The 14788-nt window shown below is 38.9% G+C and overlaps 1 protein-coding gene across 1 annotated transcript in view; it reads left to right on the forward strand.

Moving 5' to 3' along the window:
* The window catches only part of FAT4 (FAT atypical cadherin 4), a 333341-nt gene that overhangs the window by 247722 nt on the left and 70831 nt on the right, over nt 1-14788 (forward strand). Inside the window, exon 6 of the mRNA XM_040330646.1 lies at nt 1606-1780. Coding sequence (XP_040186580.1) covers nt 1606-1780 — 175 coding nt within the window. The remainder of the gene's footprint in view (nt 1-1605; nt 1781-14788) is intronic.

The following is a 14788-nucleotide window of genomic DNA, read 5'->3' on the forward strand; positions in this document are numbered from 1 at the left end:
ACGTACTTAGGATCCTGCTATGGCATTTATATTATGTCTCTGCACTGGGACAATTAATAATAATTTATAAATATTCATTATTTTTTATTTTAAAACCTTCTGATTTTCATATCATAATTATTTATAAACATAAGTAGAACTGGTTTATCAATCTACTCTAGTGTGATATCTGCCAGGTTAAATATAGTATGCATGTTCAATTTTGGGATTGCAGTTTTCATGTAATATCTACATTTTACATACCATATTAATCAGTACAGGTGATGATATTATTAAAGAGGAAGTAAAACCTATAAAAAAAATCTTTAAAAAAAACCCCTGCAAGACAAAGGCATAATGAGCTAGTATGCATAGCATACTAGCTCATTATGTAATTCTCACCTCAGATCGAAGCCCCCGCAGCCGTCCTCATACACCGATCGGACGACCGACATCTCTCCCCGGACTGACTTCCAGGTATCGTAGCTCTGGCGCTGTGATTGGCCTGAGCCGCAATGACATCACTCCCGCGCATGCACGTGGGAGCAATCAGTCACGGCACGGCCTTCTTGTACAAAGAGTTTTATTGAAAAGAGACATCAATAAACAAAAACAAATACAAAGAGAAAAATAAAGATAAAACAGCGGTGGACACACCGTAAGTTATCAATCATCAGAACAGACAGTCCGTAAACCTGAGAGTAATCCGGCTTCCAGGAGTCCAAGGCGAATCCCGAGGACCGGCAATAGAACGTTCTCATGAGAAGTGTCCTGCTAAATTAACCTAATGATGGCTTAGGTAACATGCCGGCTAACTCGCCGGAGTAACTATAAAACTTAAAAGCAAAGTTGCTATACAATACGCAACAGTTCAAAAAAAAATGTTTCTTTCTTTTTCTTTTTTTTTTAAGATAGTACATAAAATAACACAAAAAAATCTAAATTCTAGCAGGCACATAGCAAAGGATATCTGTTTTTCAAAGTATAAAACAAATAATGCATCCCGCGTCCAGGGCCGACAGGACCGAGCCTGAGGGCCCAAGCCGCATAGAAAGGGAGGTTTGAAAAGAAAGGAAGTCAACTAGATAAGACGCATGAGCAAATGGCAATGAAGAGAAAGAGAAAAAGAAATAGAGAAAAGTAAATAGAAAAAAGAAAGAGAGAAAAAAAGGAAGAAAGCAAGAGAAAAAAAAGGGGGGGTCCACGGGGCGGGGGAACAGAGACCTATCAAAGAGAAAGTAGTGTTGGATTAAATCGTGAGGGGTGGTTGTTAGCCACCCAGGGTTGCCACACCCTGAGAAATTTATCGTGGGTATCTGCTAAGACAGCAGTGAGTTTCTCATTTACCATAATCACGGCACGGCCTTCATTAGGAACAGCACACTCGCCGCTGCTAAAGTGCATGCACCGTAGACATCGGCGCCCGTGATTTTTGTTAATATTGTGGAGGTTTAGGAGATGTTTAAACACCTACCGATAAGCTTTAAATAGGCTTACCTGTAGGTAAAAATGGTTGTAATGGGTTTACAACCACTTTAACAACCAAATACTTGCTTTAAAACTAAACAGCAAATCAAGATATGAACAAACTTGGGAAATAAGTATTTAATATCTTTACTTTTTTAGGTTGTGGCAAGAGATGATGATCAAGGCCTTAACAGCAAATTGACATATGCAATAGCTTCTGGCAATGAAGAACGGGCATTCAGGTTGTCATCAATCGGGCAGCTTAGCATAGTAAAAAGTCTGGACCGGGAGGTGAAAGAGCAGTATATCTTACTAATCACAGCAGTGGATTCAGGTAGGTTTTCTCATGTATGTTTATATTGTTCCATGTTGGGATTTCCCAAAAAGTTTATTGCTAGATTTTAATCATGTGTTTTAATTGAGTATACTTTTGTGCTGCTCTTTACCTCCAGTCTGTGGAACAGATATTATTTTAGCTTCTTAAATGCTCTTGCACAATGTCAGATGAGTACCGTATTTATCGCGGTATAACGCGCTCCCGCGTATACCGCGCACCCCTAAAGTGTCCCCGAAATTCCTGTAAAAAATGTTTTTATATAATTGCATTACTTACAGTTTTGGTGTCTTCCCAGCGTCCATCGTCCGTCTGCGGCCTCGATGGTGTCCTCCCGGCTTCTCCAGCGCGCGCCTCACGTCGAGTCTCCACTTCCCGCGCTCAGTTCGAACGCCTCCGCCGACATATACCGAGTGCAGTACATTCGGCAAGGCTCGGCGTCGCTCGCGCTCACGCTCTGTGACGTTTATGCGTGAGCACGACCGAAGCCGAGCCTGGCCGAATGTACCCGAGTGTACTGTACTCGGTATATGTCGGCGCAGGATTTCAAACTGAGTGCGGGAAGCAGCCATCGGCGTATATCGCGCACCCACGATTTCCCCCTTGTTTTTAGGGGAAAATAGTGCGCGATATACGCCGATAAATACGGTAATTCTGCCATTGGTGACATATAGTTAAAAAAGGCAGCTAATTACTGTATTTATTGGCGTATAACACTCACTTTTTTACCCTAAAATAGAGGGTAAACTGTGCCTGCTTGTTATACGCAGGGGGCTGTGGAAAGTTTTTTTCCTGAAACTTCCCTCTTAAAGTTAGGGTGCGTGTTATATATGCCTGTGCGTGTTATACACCAATAAATACGGTAAATAATAAAGTGGTCTGTTAGTGATCCTGTTGCTGGTGAATTGTCATCAGTGGCAGGATTGCTCATCCTACATCACCTTTAGGGGTTAATTTACTAAAGACAAAAAGATATCCAGAGTTTAGAAAATGAGCAAAAGCTATGCTGATTTCCATCGTCCAATCATGTGCAAGCAAAATTGCTCTTCAAATTGAAGCCTTATCTCATTTACTAAGCTCAGGAGTAACTGCAGTTGCAGAGGGAAACTGCACTTTGCAAAGTCCATCTTATGTTTGCCTTTAGTAAATCAATCCCTCTGTCTTTCGGTCTGCTACAGCTGTGGTGGCTCCAGCATCTTATTACGCAGCTGACAGTGCATGTCCATATTAACATGGACAACAGTATATTTAAATAATTATATAACCTATCAATAATTCTATACCTTATCTATAGATTATTAGAGTATTTGAGGTTCTGTAAGGTGCATCAAAGTTTCATATTAAACATTCACAGTAAAAAGTGGAACCCAAGCTAAACACGTAACTGAAGCACATAATCATGATTCATTTTCCAAACTACTTTTCAAAGTCCTTGCTTCCAACATTCTCAGTTGGCTATGGACACACATATCATGCCAAACTGGAGAGGTCTTTCCTTTGTTTTCCCTTCCTTTAAGTGTCCCTAAATATTTCAATTTCTAGATTTTAGTACCTGAGATACCTTATTATAAAACACTCCACAATTGACATAGGTTTACAGTGCTGCCACCTCCTTAATCTGGTTTCTGGTGTGATGGGGATTATGGAAAATTAACATTAGATTTGGGTTTTTTTTGTTTAAGAATACATTGTGATACTGGACTTGCCATCTCTTTATGGGATTACTGGTCCAAGGTTTATTTTCGAGTGTCCAAACAAGATAGCTTCGCATCAGCTGAAAAAAAAAAAAAGATGCTGCTTAGTTCAGCAAATATCATGATATCCATTAAGTAGACTATTGCTTGGGCTCAAGTTTCAGGCTCATGAATGAACCCTCCAAGTGCTTCTCCACAGCAAACAGCAAAACCACTGTCTTTCATTTCATCATGCAGTAGATTTTCAAACTGACAGCACAGCATCCTCTTGTGAGAGCTTTCCAGCCCCTTTAAAGGGCAGGCATTCTGAAAGGTGGATGGGTGGATTGGGGCGGCCAGGCTAAGGACCCACAAAAACACTTCCTCAGCCAACAGCTCAATATTACAATCAGCCTCTTAAAGAAAGACTTGCCTATTTCCCCACCAGGCTTCCCTGGAGCGTACAGCTGTCCTAATATGTATATTGGGAGAATAATATCTCCCATTCACTATTTTGTGTGCCATTTTAGCCCAGACTCTATTACATCATTTACAGATTTTTTTATGAATACATAGCTGAACTACACTATTTTACCAAAAGTATTGGGATGCCTGCCTTTACACGCATGTTGTTGGGAGCATGAAATTGTCCAAAATGTATTGGTATGCTGACACCTTAAGGGTTCCCTTCACTGGAACTAAGGGGCCAAGCCCAACCCCTGAAAAAGAACCCTGCACCATAATCCCTCATCCACCAAATGATTTGGACCAGAGCCTTCTGGTCCAACATCAGTGTCTTACCTCACAAATGCGCTTCTGGAAGAATGGTAAAACATTCCCATAGACACACTCCTAAACCTTGTGGACAACCTTCGCAGAAGAGTTGAAACTGTTATAGCTGCAAAGGGTGGGCCAACTCAATATTAAACCCTATGGAATAAGACTGGGATGCCATTAGAGTTCATGTGCAAGTAAAGGCAGGTGACCCAATACTTCTGGTAATATAGTGTGTGTCCCTGTTTTCATTGTTTTATAACCTTATACGTCACAATATGATACAGTTTTTATAATCTATGATGCCATATATACCTTTTTAACATGTTATTGCATCTTTGAAATTTACCCATCTCACCACTTTCCATTTGTGTCAGCTTGTTAATGATAGATAGATACAGCAGATAGATAGATAGATAGATAGATCGATAGATAGATAGATAGATAGATAGATAGATAGATAGATAGATAGATAGATAGATAGATAGATAGATATACATCTCTATACTTCCGTAACCTCCCTGGGGGTACGATTATTTCAGAAAAACGGTGCTAAAAGCGGTACCATTATTTGCAAGGAAATTTGGTGTTTTATACTGTAGGCCTGTAATTCTTAGGAATAACTCACTTAAATCTGACCAAACAAGAGTCTAGTAGGCAAATTTTTTTAAAAAACAAAATTATAAATTATAATATAATAAATAATTATAAATAATTATAACAAATAATAATATAATTATAATAAAAAATATTCAATAATGTAATCAACTCAAAATCACTGGAATTTGCTCAGTTGCAGAATTGTCGCTGTCATTACTTTAATTTTTTCATGACGAATTTCCCCACAAATCGCTATCGCACAATTCTGCAAGTGATTATAATTTATTATCGCTGTTTTCTAGCTGCTCTAAAACCACTTTTGACATAAAGGGACACTTTTGGTTGCTATGGACAATCTACAGTTTGCAGGCAGAAAGAACAGTTTTTATTATATAAGAGTACATGCAGGACACAGGGCAGACCACTAGGGACAAGGAGTGTGTGTATTTTTTACATACAGTACTGTAATCTATAAGATTACAGTATACTGTATGTAGGGTGTTTGTTTACCTTTTTGAATTTGGCGCCGTTCTCCGCTCCCGTGCGTCGTAACGTCGCAGGGAACGGAGATCGGCGGCACACAGAGGCACTGTGTGAATCGAGCGAGGTTCCCGCTCGCTCACACAGCGCGGTGGTATCGCTGGATCCAGGGACAAGGTAAGTAACTTTGTCTGTGGCTGCAGCGAGGCGAGCCCGAGTCTGACTCGGGGTTACCGATCGTTGCCAAAAAATCTCACCCCAAGTCAGACTCGGGAATACCGCCAGGGGGGTTAAAGTTACTGTGCTTAAAACTGAATGACATCCCCACTGCTTTAAGAAAAAGCAACTATATAACTGGTGGATCAACACAGTCTGTCATAACTGGACAGGGGAAGAAATAAAAGAGAAAAAGGAGGGATATTAATCCATAAAGTTTTAAATATGTCCCTGGTTCAGTCAAATGAGAGAATGAAAAGCAGTTGAATTTATTGTAAGATTTGTATTGTGTAAATATTGTTAACAAATGAATAAAAAGATAATATAAACAACACAGTCTATCAGAAAAATTAAAGACTGTGCTTTTATCAGACGCCCTTGCACATTTTTCATAACATCATGGAGGCACCCTGTAATAATAGTTTGCAAAAATAAAGATTTCATACAAACTATTAAAAAAAGATATTCAAAATCAGTTTAGAAACTCATAAGCTTTCAAAACATTAATGTAAAATTGACCAACACTGTTATAGTTTTCATTTAAATTGGAGTTGTGTTTTATTCAGCTGGAAGACTTATATTAAGAACATATGTCTGCTTTTTAATAACAAATCTGTTCAGATATTATCATCCATAGTGCTGAAATGTTGCGCAGTATGTCAGTCTTCCTCATGTTCCAATAAGTGATGTCACTACTATAGGATTATTTATTGTTGACTCACAGTTGATGATGATGTTTGTATGTGTCTAATGAGAATGCTGATAATATTTTATACATTCTAAAAAATAAAAAATAAAACGGTTAATGAAAAATAATATGCAAATATAATTCCAAACAGTGCCAGATAACGTATCATACAATTCCGTTTATATTTGCGTGTGTGGCAGTGTAAAACAAATTTGCCTCGTCTGTCTCCTGAGGCATATTATTGCTAGCTGTCCTTAATCCACCTCTTGTGTAAGTGATAAATGCTGCGCTTGAAAGCACATACAAATGAGGATTCTTGCTTGAACTACTAATGTTGTTTTGTATTAACGTAATCAATTCATGATTACTGCTTTTCATTTTTGTTTTGGAACTTTCTAATCGTTGTAAATATCAGGCTTTCATTTTTTTTTTTCTTTTTGGTTGGCTTTGATATTATTGAAATATAATAAACATCTAAATCTGATTTCAAGAACTGAGCTTTCAGTCTTTGGAACATGCATATGGATACTTAAGGCTTAACTCCAGCTATTACACATCCACTCTCCATCCCCAATATAATACTATGTTAGTTGCTAAAAATTTCTAAGCTAAAAGTCCAAAATAAAACATACAACATAAAAAAAAAATACAATTATACTCTGCACAAATACCAGCAAAAAAGCAATAGTATACATAATCCTCTAAGATCAGAAATAAATATTTGCAGCGTTTCTAAACATATAAGTAAATCACACTAATAGAAAACACATGAGCGATCCAAAAACTCCAATAGTTAATTATTGGAGTTAACTTTTAAACGTAGGAGGGAATCCATGCATTGAAATATGTGCATAAAAATCCTTACCTGTGTGGTTCACACTGTCCGCCACCCAACACCCAGGGTATGCAGCCACCAGATTGTAGGACCTCCCTCTCAGAGGGTAATACACACTTGTTTTTCACACCAGGCAAGCTGAAAATGCCTCCTCTCTCCAGCCTTGGATCATCCACAGTGCTTAGGAATGGTATCCACATGCTTTCCAATCTACAGCGGGAAAATAAAAAGCTCCAAATAGTGTGATGCTGTAGTAAACTTTATTAGAATGAAAGTACCAAATAAAAATAAGCTGGCTATACAATTCACAGTAGAAACTGCCAGTTCTACCCCCCCCCCCCCGGCAGTGTGTGGTGCCAGTCCACTAGCCCCGCCTATGTCTTCAGGGGCTTCTGAAGATGTCCCTTAGGACAAAACGCATTGAGATAAGCTAGTGGACTGACATCACATGCTGCCGGCGAAAGACCTGGCAGTGTCTACTGTAAAGTTTATAGCTGGCTTATTGTATTTTATTTGGTGCTTTGATTTTAATAATGTTTTCTTACAGTATCAAACTATTTGGAGCTTTTTATTTTCCCTCTGTAGATTGTAGATCGGGTGGATACCGTTCCTAAGCACTGTGGATGATCCAAGGCCGGAGAGAGGAGGATATTTCCGTTTCCCTCTAGGATTTAACCATTGGACTATTTGGATCACTCATGTTTTTTTTGTAATGTGATTTAGTTATATGCATATATGCGCCACATTTATTTATTTTTTATCCTAAAAGTCTAAAATACTCACCTACTTAACTTTATCCATAGTGATGTGATGTTTCAAGTTCCAATTAGTCTATTTTATTCCCTGCAAAAGGAAAAGTTCTTTCTTTGTGTATCCAGTCCCTGGACGATATGTAGCCATCTCAGCAGACAGTTGGTAGTGCTCAAAGGACTGGGAAAATGCTGATCAGTGCATTTGTAGTCCATTCACGTGTCCTCTAGCTTTGTAGAGGAAAACACATACAGAGATTTGGGCTGAAAACCGGAGGACGTGACTGCAGGAGCCTGACATTTCATCCGTGAACCGCGGATCACAGGTGCAATGCTTTTCAGGTTTCTGTGGGGAAAAATTTTAAATGCACATTTTTTTCTTAAAGGTGAACTTAGCCCAAAGAAAAACGCTGTGAATAGGTGAAAGGGGGAGCGGGAATGGGAGGGCTCAAAAATGTCCCTCTTTCATCTTGCAAATGCATGCTGATTACCAATTCATTCCTCTGTACTTATGGCCCTTACAGCTGTCCTATGGAGCACAACTCTCACATGATTAAGTAGGGTCATGGTATGCATGGGCAGGATGAGGAATACTTGGAAGAACCACTTTCAAAAGAAAGGCAGTGCAAATTTTGTCAGGGCCTCACAGTGAAGTTCACTGAAACAAAGACAGGGATAAGTATTGGGCCAGGTGAGCTGCACATAGGGGTGTGGGGAAAACTTGTCCTTTACACATATTTTGTCTGGGGAAATGCTCAAGTGGTAGCTCTGTGGCAGAAAATCACTGTATAACACAGTCTTTTTGAGGTATTACCTCAAAAGGGTCCCACATGTATTTTCATATAGGGTATTAACGGAAAGGGCTGTGCGAAAGGACTTTTAAAATTCTATGTTTACTGTGTGAGAATACATAGAAGTTTCACCTACCAAACTGTGAGTTTGTTTAGGCTGTGAGTTTGTTTAGTTGTTGATTTACTGCACTTTGCAAAGTGCAATTGCACTGTAGTTGCAAGTGAAGTTGCTCCAGAGCTAAGTAAATGAGTTAAAGATTCCCTTTGCAAAGAATACCCAATCAGGTGCAAGAAAAAAAATGCATTTTTGTTGCACATGATTGGATGATGGATGTCAGCAGAGCTTCTGTTCATTTACTAAGCTCAGGAGCAACTGCAGTCTATTCACCTTTAGTAAATCAACGCCCTAGTTTCTTTGTTTTTACTATTGAAGTAAAGCTGTTTTCATGTGAGTTCTTCCAGCCATTCTATGATGAGCCAGGTATCCTGGCAGTTGGACCTGTGGACCAGGGCAGCCAGACTGTAAAGACTCTTAAAGGTGGACTTACCTATTTTCCTCACCAGCCTTCCCTGGAACCCACAACTGCTACAATCCTCATTTTAGATCAGGGATCTCCAAACTACGACCCTCCAGCTGTTGCAGAACTACACATCCCATGAGGCATTGTAAAACTCTAACATTCACAGACATGACTATGCATGATGGGAATTGTAGTTCCTAAACAACTGGAGGGCCATAATTTGGAGACTCCTTTTCTAGACAATAAATATGTCCCATCCACCAACACCTTGTCTGGCCATTTAGCCCAAATGTTATCAAAATACATATAACCTTAATGTGCACTAATATTTTTTGTTTTGGTTCTATTGTAGGTCACACTAGGTTTTGTCTTTTGAATTCTACTTTGTAGCATTTAATCCCCTCTCTAGAAAATGTAGACAAGATCCATGTAATAAGTTTTCTCCCAGGGAATTTTATTATAATGTGCAAATTCACTCAAGTGGCCTGTACTTAAATCTCTATGGGAAATGTTATGAAACCGTGACAGCCTTCAGATTGCAGATACTAGCCTATCATTCTACTGTGCGTGTTTGCCAAAAAAGCAACAGGCGCCTGTGTGAAAGAGTTTTTATGGGACTGTTGCAGCGTGCAAGTGTATAAATCATTGTTTTGTATAGCTGTACCTTGCTTTGTGAGTAAGCCAATGAGAAAATACTTCTCTCTTCCTCCATCTGCCAGAGACACAGAGAGATAGGTAAATATTAGGTCCTGGCTACGTGACAGGAATAGTACTGGTAAGGCCGCTTTGTTCATTAATGTCTTTAACTCTTTGAACATTTTCTATAGGGAAATCACTTGCATTCCACCCATCAACATTCATTTATTTATTGGTTGCATCATTAATGAACTGCACATCTGGAAACCTGCATATAGTCAGGGTCTACTGTTTCAATACATAACTTGGATACAGAGTCCAAAGGAGTTCTATAAAAAAAATGCAACTGAATCCAAAGTATAAATGTTACCCTATTTTATAGAATGTGTGCCAGAACACAAACATAATTACCTATAACACATCTATTTATAAAAAGTAGAGCAAAAATAACAGGGCTGTTCCCTATAACAGAAAATCAGGTGTCAGTTTTAAACATTTCTATACGACTCCAGTGCTGGCCATATAAATTAAAAAAAATAGCTAAATAGTTGTTGAACTCCTTTAGTAAGTTCTGCATAATATGCTATGAATCAGGGACGTGGTTAGTGTCCTGAAAAATGTAAGGGACAACTGAGCACTCCATTGAAAAAACAGTGTTTTCCAGCAAAATGCAATAAGTAAGGAGCCTGTAAACTCCCCTTAGATCAGAGTTGCAAAGCTGTGTAACATGGTCATATGTACTGTTTCTACAGTTATTTGGTGCTTCCTACTTAAGAGGTTTGTGCAAAAGCTATTGTACACCAATGTGGAATTTACTAAAATTGAAGCATGCAATATCTGGTGCAGGTCTGCATAAAAAAAAACAACCAACTTCCAGGTTTTATTGTCAAAGCCTAATTAAACAAGCTGAAGTTAGAAGCTGATTGGCTACCGTGCACAGCTGCATCAAATTCTGAAAGCTCCAGTTTTAGTAAATCTTCTCCCGAGTGTTTTTCTCATCTTCAATTATCAAACTAAAGGAAACACGACAAACAAATTAACAAACATAATGCTACAATAAAGTAGAAATAAACTAAACAGCAACAAGTTATTTCAAAATTAAATCAATTAGCCTTTCATTGCCACTTAAAGGAGTTGTAATGGCAGAAGGTTTTTTTTTTTATTCTAATGCATTTTATGTATTAAGATAAAAAGCCTGTGTGCAGCAGCTGCCCTCAGCCCCCCTAATACTTACCTGAGCCCCATCTCTGTACAGCGATGTCCACGAATTCCTCGGCCATCTCCCTCCTGATTGGCTGAGACACAGCAGTAGCGCCATTGGCTCCTGCAGCTGTCAATCAAAGTCAGTTAGCCAATCAGGAGAGATAGAGGCGGGGCCAAATGGCTACTCCATGTCTGAATGGACACACAGAGCTGTAGTTTGGCTCGGGTGCCCCCATAGCAAGCTGCTTGCTGTGGGGGCGCTCGACAAGACTGAGGGGCCAGGAGCAGCGAAGAGGGACCCGAGAAGAGGAGGATCTGGGCTGCTCTGCAACGCTACTGCAACAGAGCAGGTGAGCATGACATGTTTGTTGTTTTGTTTTTTTAAACAAGACTTTACAATCACTTTAATGTTATCCTTACCTGACATGGCTCCATCACCATGTGGCTCTCTTCTCCCCTCGAACATTTCATCCACCAACAGTATTTATGTAAAAGAATAAGAGGTGGTTTGCACTTGAACTTTGCTCTTCTACTCCCTGAAGAACAGCTTATTAGGGGGCCAGGTTCCATGCATGAAAAAACACGTCCTCCTTTGGGATCCTCACTTGCCTCATGGTTTTAATGCCCTTTTTTATTAAAGACTTTATAACACAGGTGAAACTGTTATGACCTTGAATGGTTCCCATACATGTCCAATTCTCTGTCAAATAGGGTTTCTTAGACTTATGCTGCGTACACACTGTAGGTTAGTCTGATGAAACCGGTCTGATGGACCGTTTTCATCAGACCAAACCGATCGTGTGTGGGCCCCATCGGTTATTTTTCCATAGGTTAAAAAAATAGGAACTTGTTTTAAAATAATCTGATGGATAAAAAACCTATAGAAAAAAACAATCGCCTGTGGGTACGTCCATCGGTTAAAAATCCACGCATGCTCAGAATCAAGTCGACGCATGCTTGGAAGCATTGAACTTCATTTTTTTCAGCACGTCGTTGTGTTTTACGTCACCGCGTTCTAACACAATCGTTTTTTTAACTGATGGTGTGTAGGCACGACTGATCATCAGTCAGCTTCATCGCATAACTGATGGAAAAATCCATCAGACTGTTTTCATTAGACTAACCTATCGTGTGTACAGGGCATTAGTCTGGTGATAGGCAAGTTTATGGGGAAACTAAATATCATTCCCTATTAAAATGCATCTGGACCAATGGGTGATTAACCAGTGGGATTTCAGATGTTTTGTAACCATTTCTTTTCAAGTAACAGTCATCCACAATACATTATCGGCCATAATATACAACCATGGCTTAGGTGATTAACATATATATGCATATGACCAAATCAATGTATTGTAAGCTCTTTGAGGGCAGGAATTGATGTTAGTGTATAATATATGTAAGGTGCTATGTAAAATGGTGGCACTATATAAGTACCTGTATTAATAATAATAATAACAAACATTGTCATCATCACTTGTTGATCTGGGCACTAGCTTATAAGGTTTAGTTGTGCTGTACATCCCTTTTGTGTGGCATATAACTGACCTTACCATTACATGTTACTTTATCCTGTCAGTAACCTTAATAAAACTTGCGCTGCCACTATCCCTGTTACTTAAACCAGGGGCATTATCTGCAATACACGTATAGAAGCATTTAATCTGTAGCATGTAATTTTCATAATATGTAAACATAGCATTCATCAGTCAGAAGGATCACATTGCATATGCATTTATTGAGGGAAAAGTAGACTTTTTTTCTTTTTTCTACTTTTTTTCTGTAGATGTAATTTTAGATTGTTTACATTGCTACTTTAAGTGAAATTATGGGGCATTCAAGAAAAGCACAGTAAAACAAACACACTTGTATAAAATCAAATATTTTCTTCTACCAAATTTGCCAATTTTAAATGAAATTTGGTATCCTCCCATGCTGTTATACAAAACATCTGGGTATAATTTTATTGATGCAGGATGATCTCAGGAAAGTGGTAATACCAACAAACTGATTGAGAATGTGAAGTAAGGACACTAATGAAACATTTCGTTGCCCGGAGCAGCTGTGTATCTCAGTCATTGGCGCAATCCTTTAAGTTGCTCAACCTAGATCACTGTAGTAAAGAGAGCTGTTCACAAATTACCTCCTGCAGGACATGCTTAAATCCTAAACTCCATGCTCATATCTTTTAGCTATGCTCACGGGAGCACCATTTAATGCAGTCACTGGCAGGCAAATCAAAGGAAGGAAAAGCCACGTGATAAAAGTGTGAAAATAATTCACTTATTAGTAAGACATAAAGTTACAGCTCATCCTCAGAACAGCTCCCGGAGGAACCAATTTTAGTTCATTGCTTTAGTGAAAGCAGTGAAATACTATCCAGATTTCTAACACTACATCAGCTTACAGTTTTATATAAATATCTAAAGAGTCATTTTCGATATAACTTCTTGCAGGAATCCTGTATATTCCACATCAGTGTGTGTGCAGCCTTTTATGCAGGGTGAACTAGTCAGAAACAATGTGAGAATACCCTTTAAAAAGCTGAAAACAATACAGACATCAAAAATACTTACAAATGCAACTATGCATTAATTAAAAATAATAACATTTATTTTTGCATGCTCCTGTGAATTTAACTTGGCTTTACCCCCGTTGTAATCGTCCTGTACAGTAGACTGGAAAGGAGGGAAATTACTTGGTGTGCATCAGATGCAATGCAGATACGTACTATGACAAGGAGTAAGCTGACATGAGAACAGAGTAGAATGAGCAGGCAGATAAGCTCATCACTATTTTGCACCTTCATTATTTCAGTTGCAGGCTGGGGGAAAGGAGGCAACCAAAACTGCTTAAATGCAGTAGTAAGGTGACCAATCTGGCTGTGATATGCAGCGGAGCTGAGTAAAGCTCAGGACTGGTGGATGAATTTGAAAATCATCCATATGTTGCTTTCTGCCTTCTGCTTCTGGATCACTAACAACTGGTGTTTTTAGTCATGGCCAGATTCCCTGTAGCCTCCCTGGCGGTATGATTATGTCAGATTTTTGAATGTCAAAGCGGTACAATGTTTTGCATAGAAATTTGGCTTTTTATATTGTAGGCCTGTAATTCTTAGGAATAACTCACGTAAATCTGTCCAAACAAGAGTCTAGTAGACATCCCGGGTATGATAAAGTTTAAAACATGAAATCATAAATTATAATATAATAAATAACTATAAATAATTATAAACAATAATAATAATAAAATGAATTCACTATCGCTCAATTCTGCAAGTGATTCTAATTTACTTTTGCTGTTTTCTAGCTGGTCTAAAACCACTTTTGACGCAAAGGGACACTTTTTGGTTGCCATGGACAATCTCAAGTTTCCAGGCAGAAAGAACAGTATATATAATATAAAACTGCAGGCAGCGTACTGGACAAAGCACTAGGGACAAAAGGGATGTGAAATATTTTGATACAGTAATGTAATCTGTAGGATTACGGTGTACTGTAGGTGTTATGTCTTTTGTACTTTTTTATTTTGCTGCCGGGCTCTGCCCCCGTGTGTCGCAATGCTTGCAGGGAAGTGTAGCCCGGAACACAGTATTTGAGGCAGATGATCGGACAGAGGACACAGTGGGGGGATATCACAGGATCCTAGTAACAAGGTAAGTATGTTGTACCAGGATTCTGTAATGCAATCCCGAGTGTGACTCAAGGGTTACCGATAATGGTACAGAGATTTAACCCCAAGCCACATTTGGGAATACTTCCAGGAGGGTTAAAGTGACCCTTTCAGATTACTCAAAAACTACTGCTAAAAGTTCCCTGCAGGAAAAGAGCTTTTATACTCAC

This window comes from Rana temporaria, chromosome 1 (genome assembly GCF_905171775.1).
Source record: "Rana temporaria chromosome 1, aRanTem1.1, whole genome shotgun sequence".
Lineage (NCBI taxonomy): Eukaryota > Metazoa > Chordata > Amphibia > Anura > Ranidae > Rana > Rana temporaria.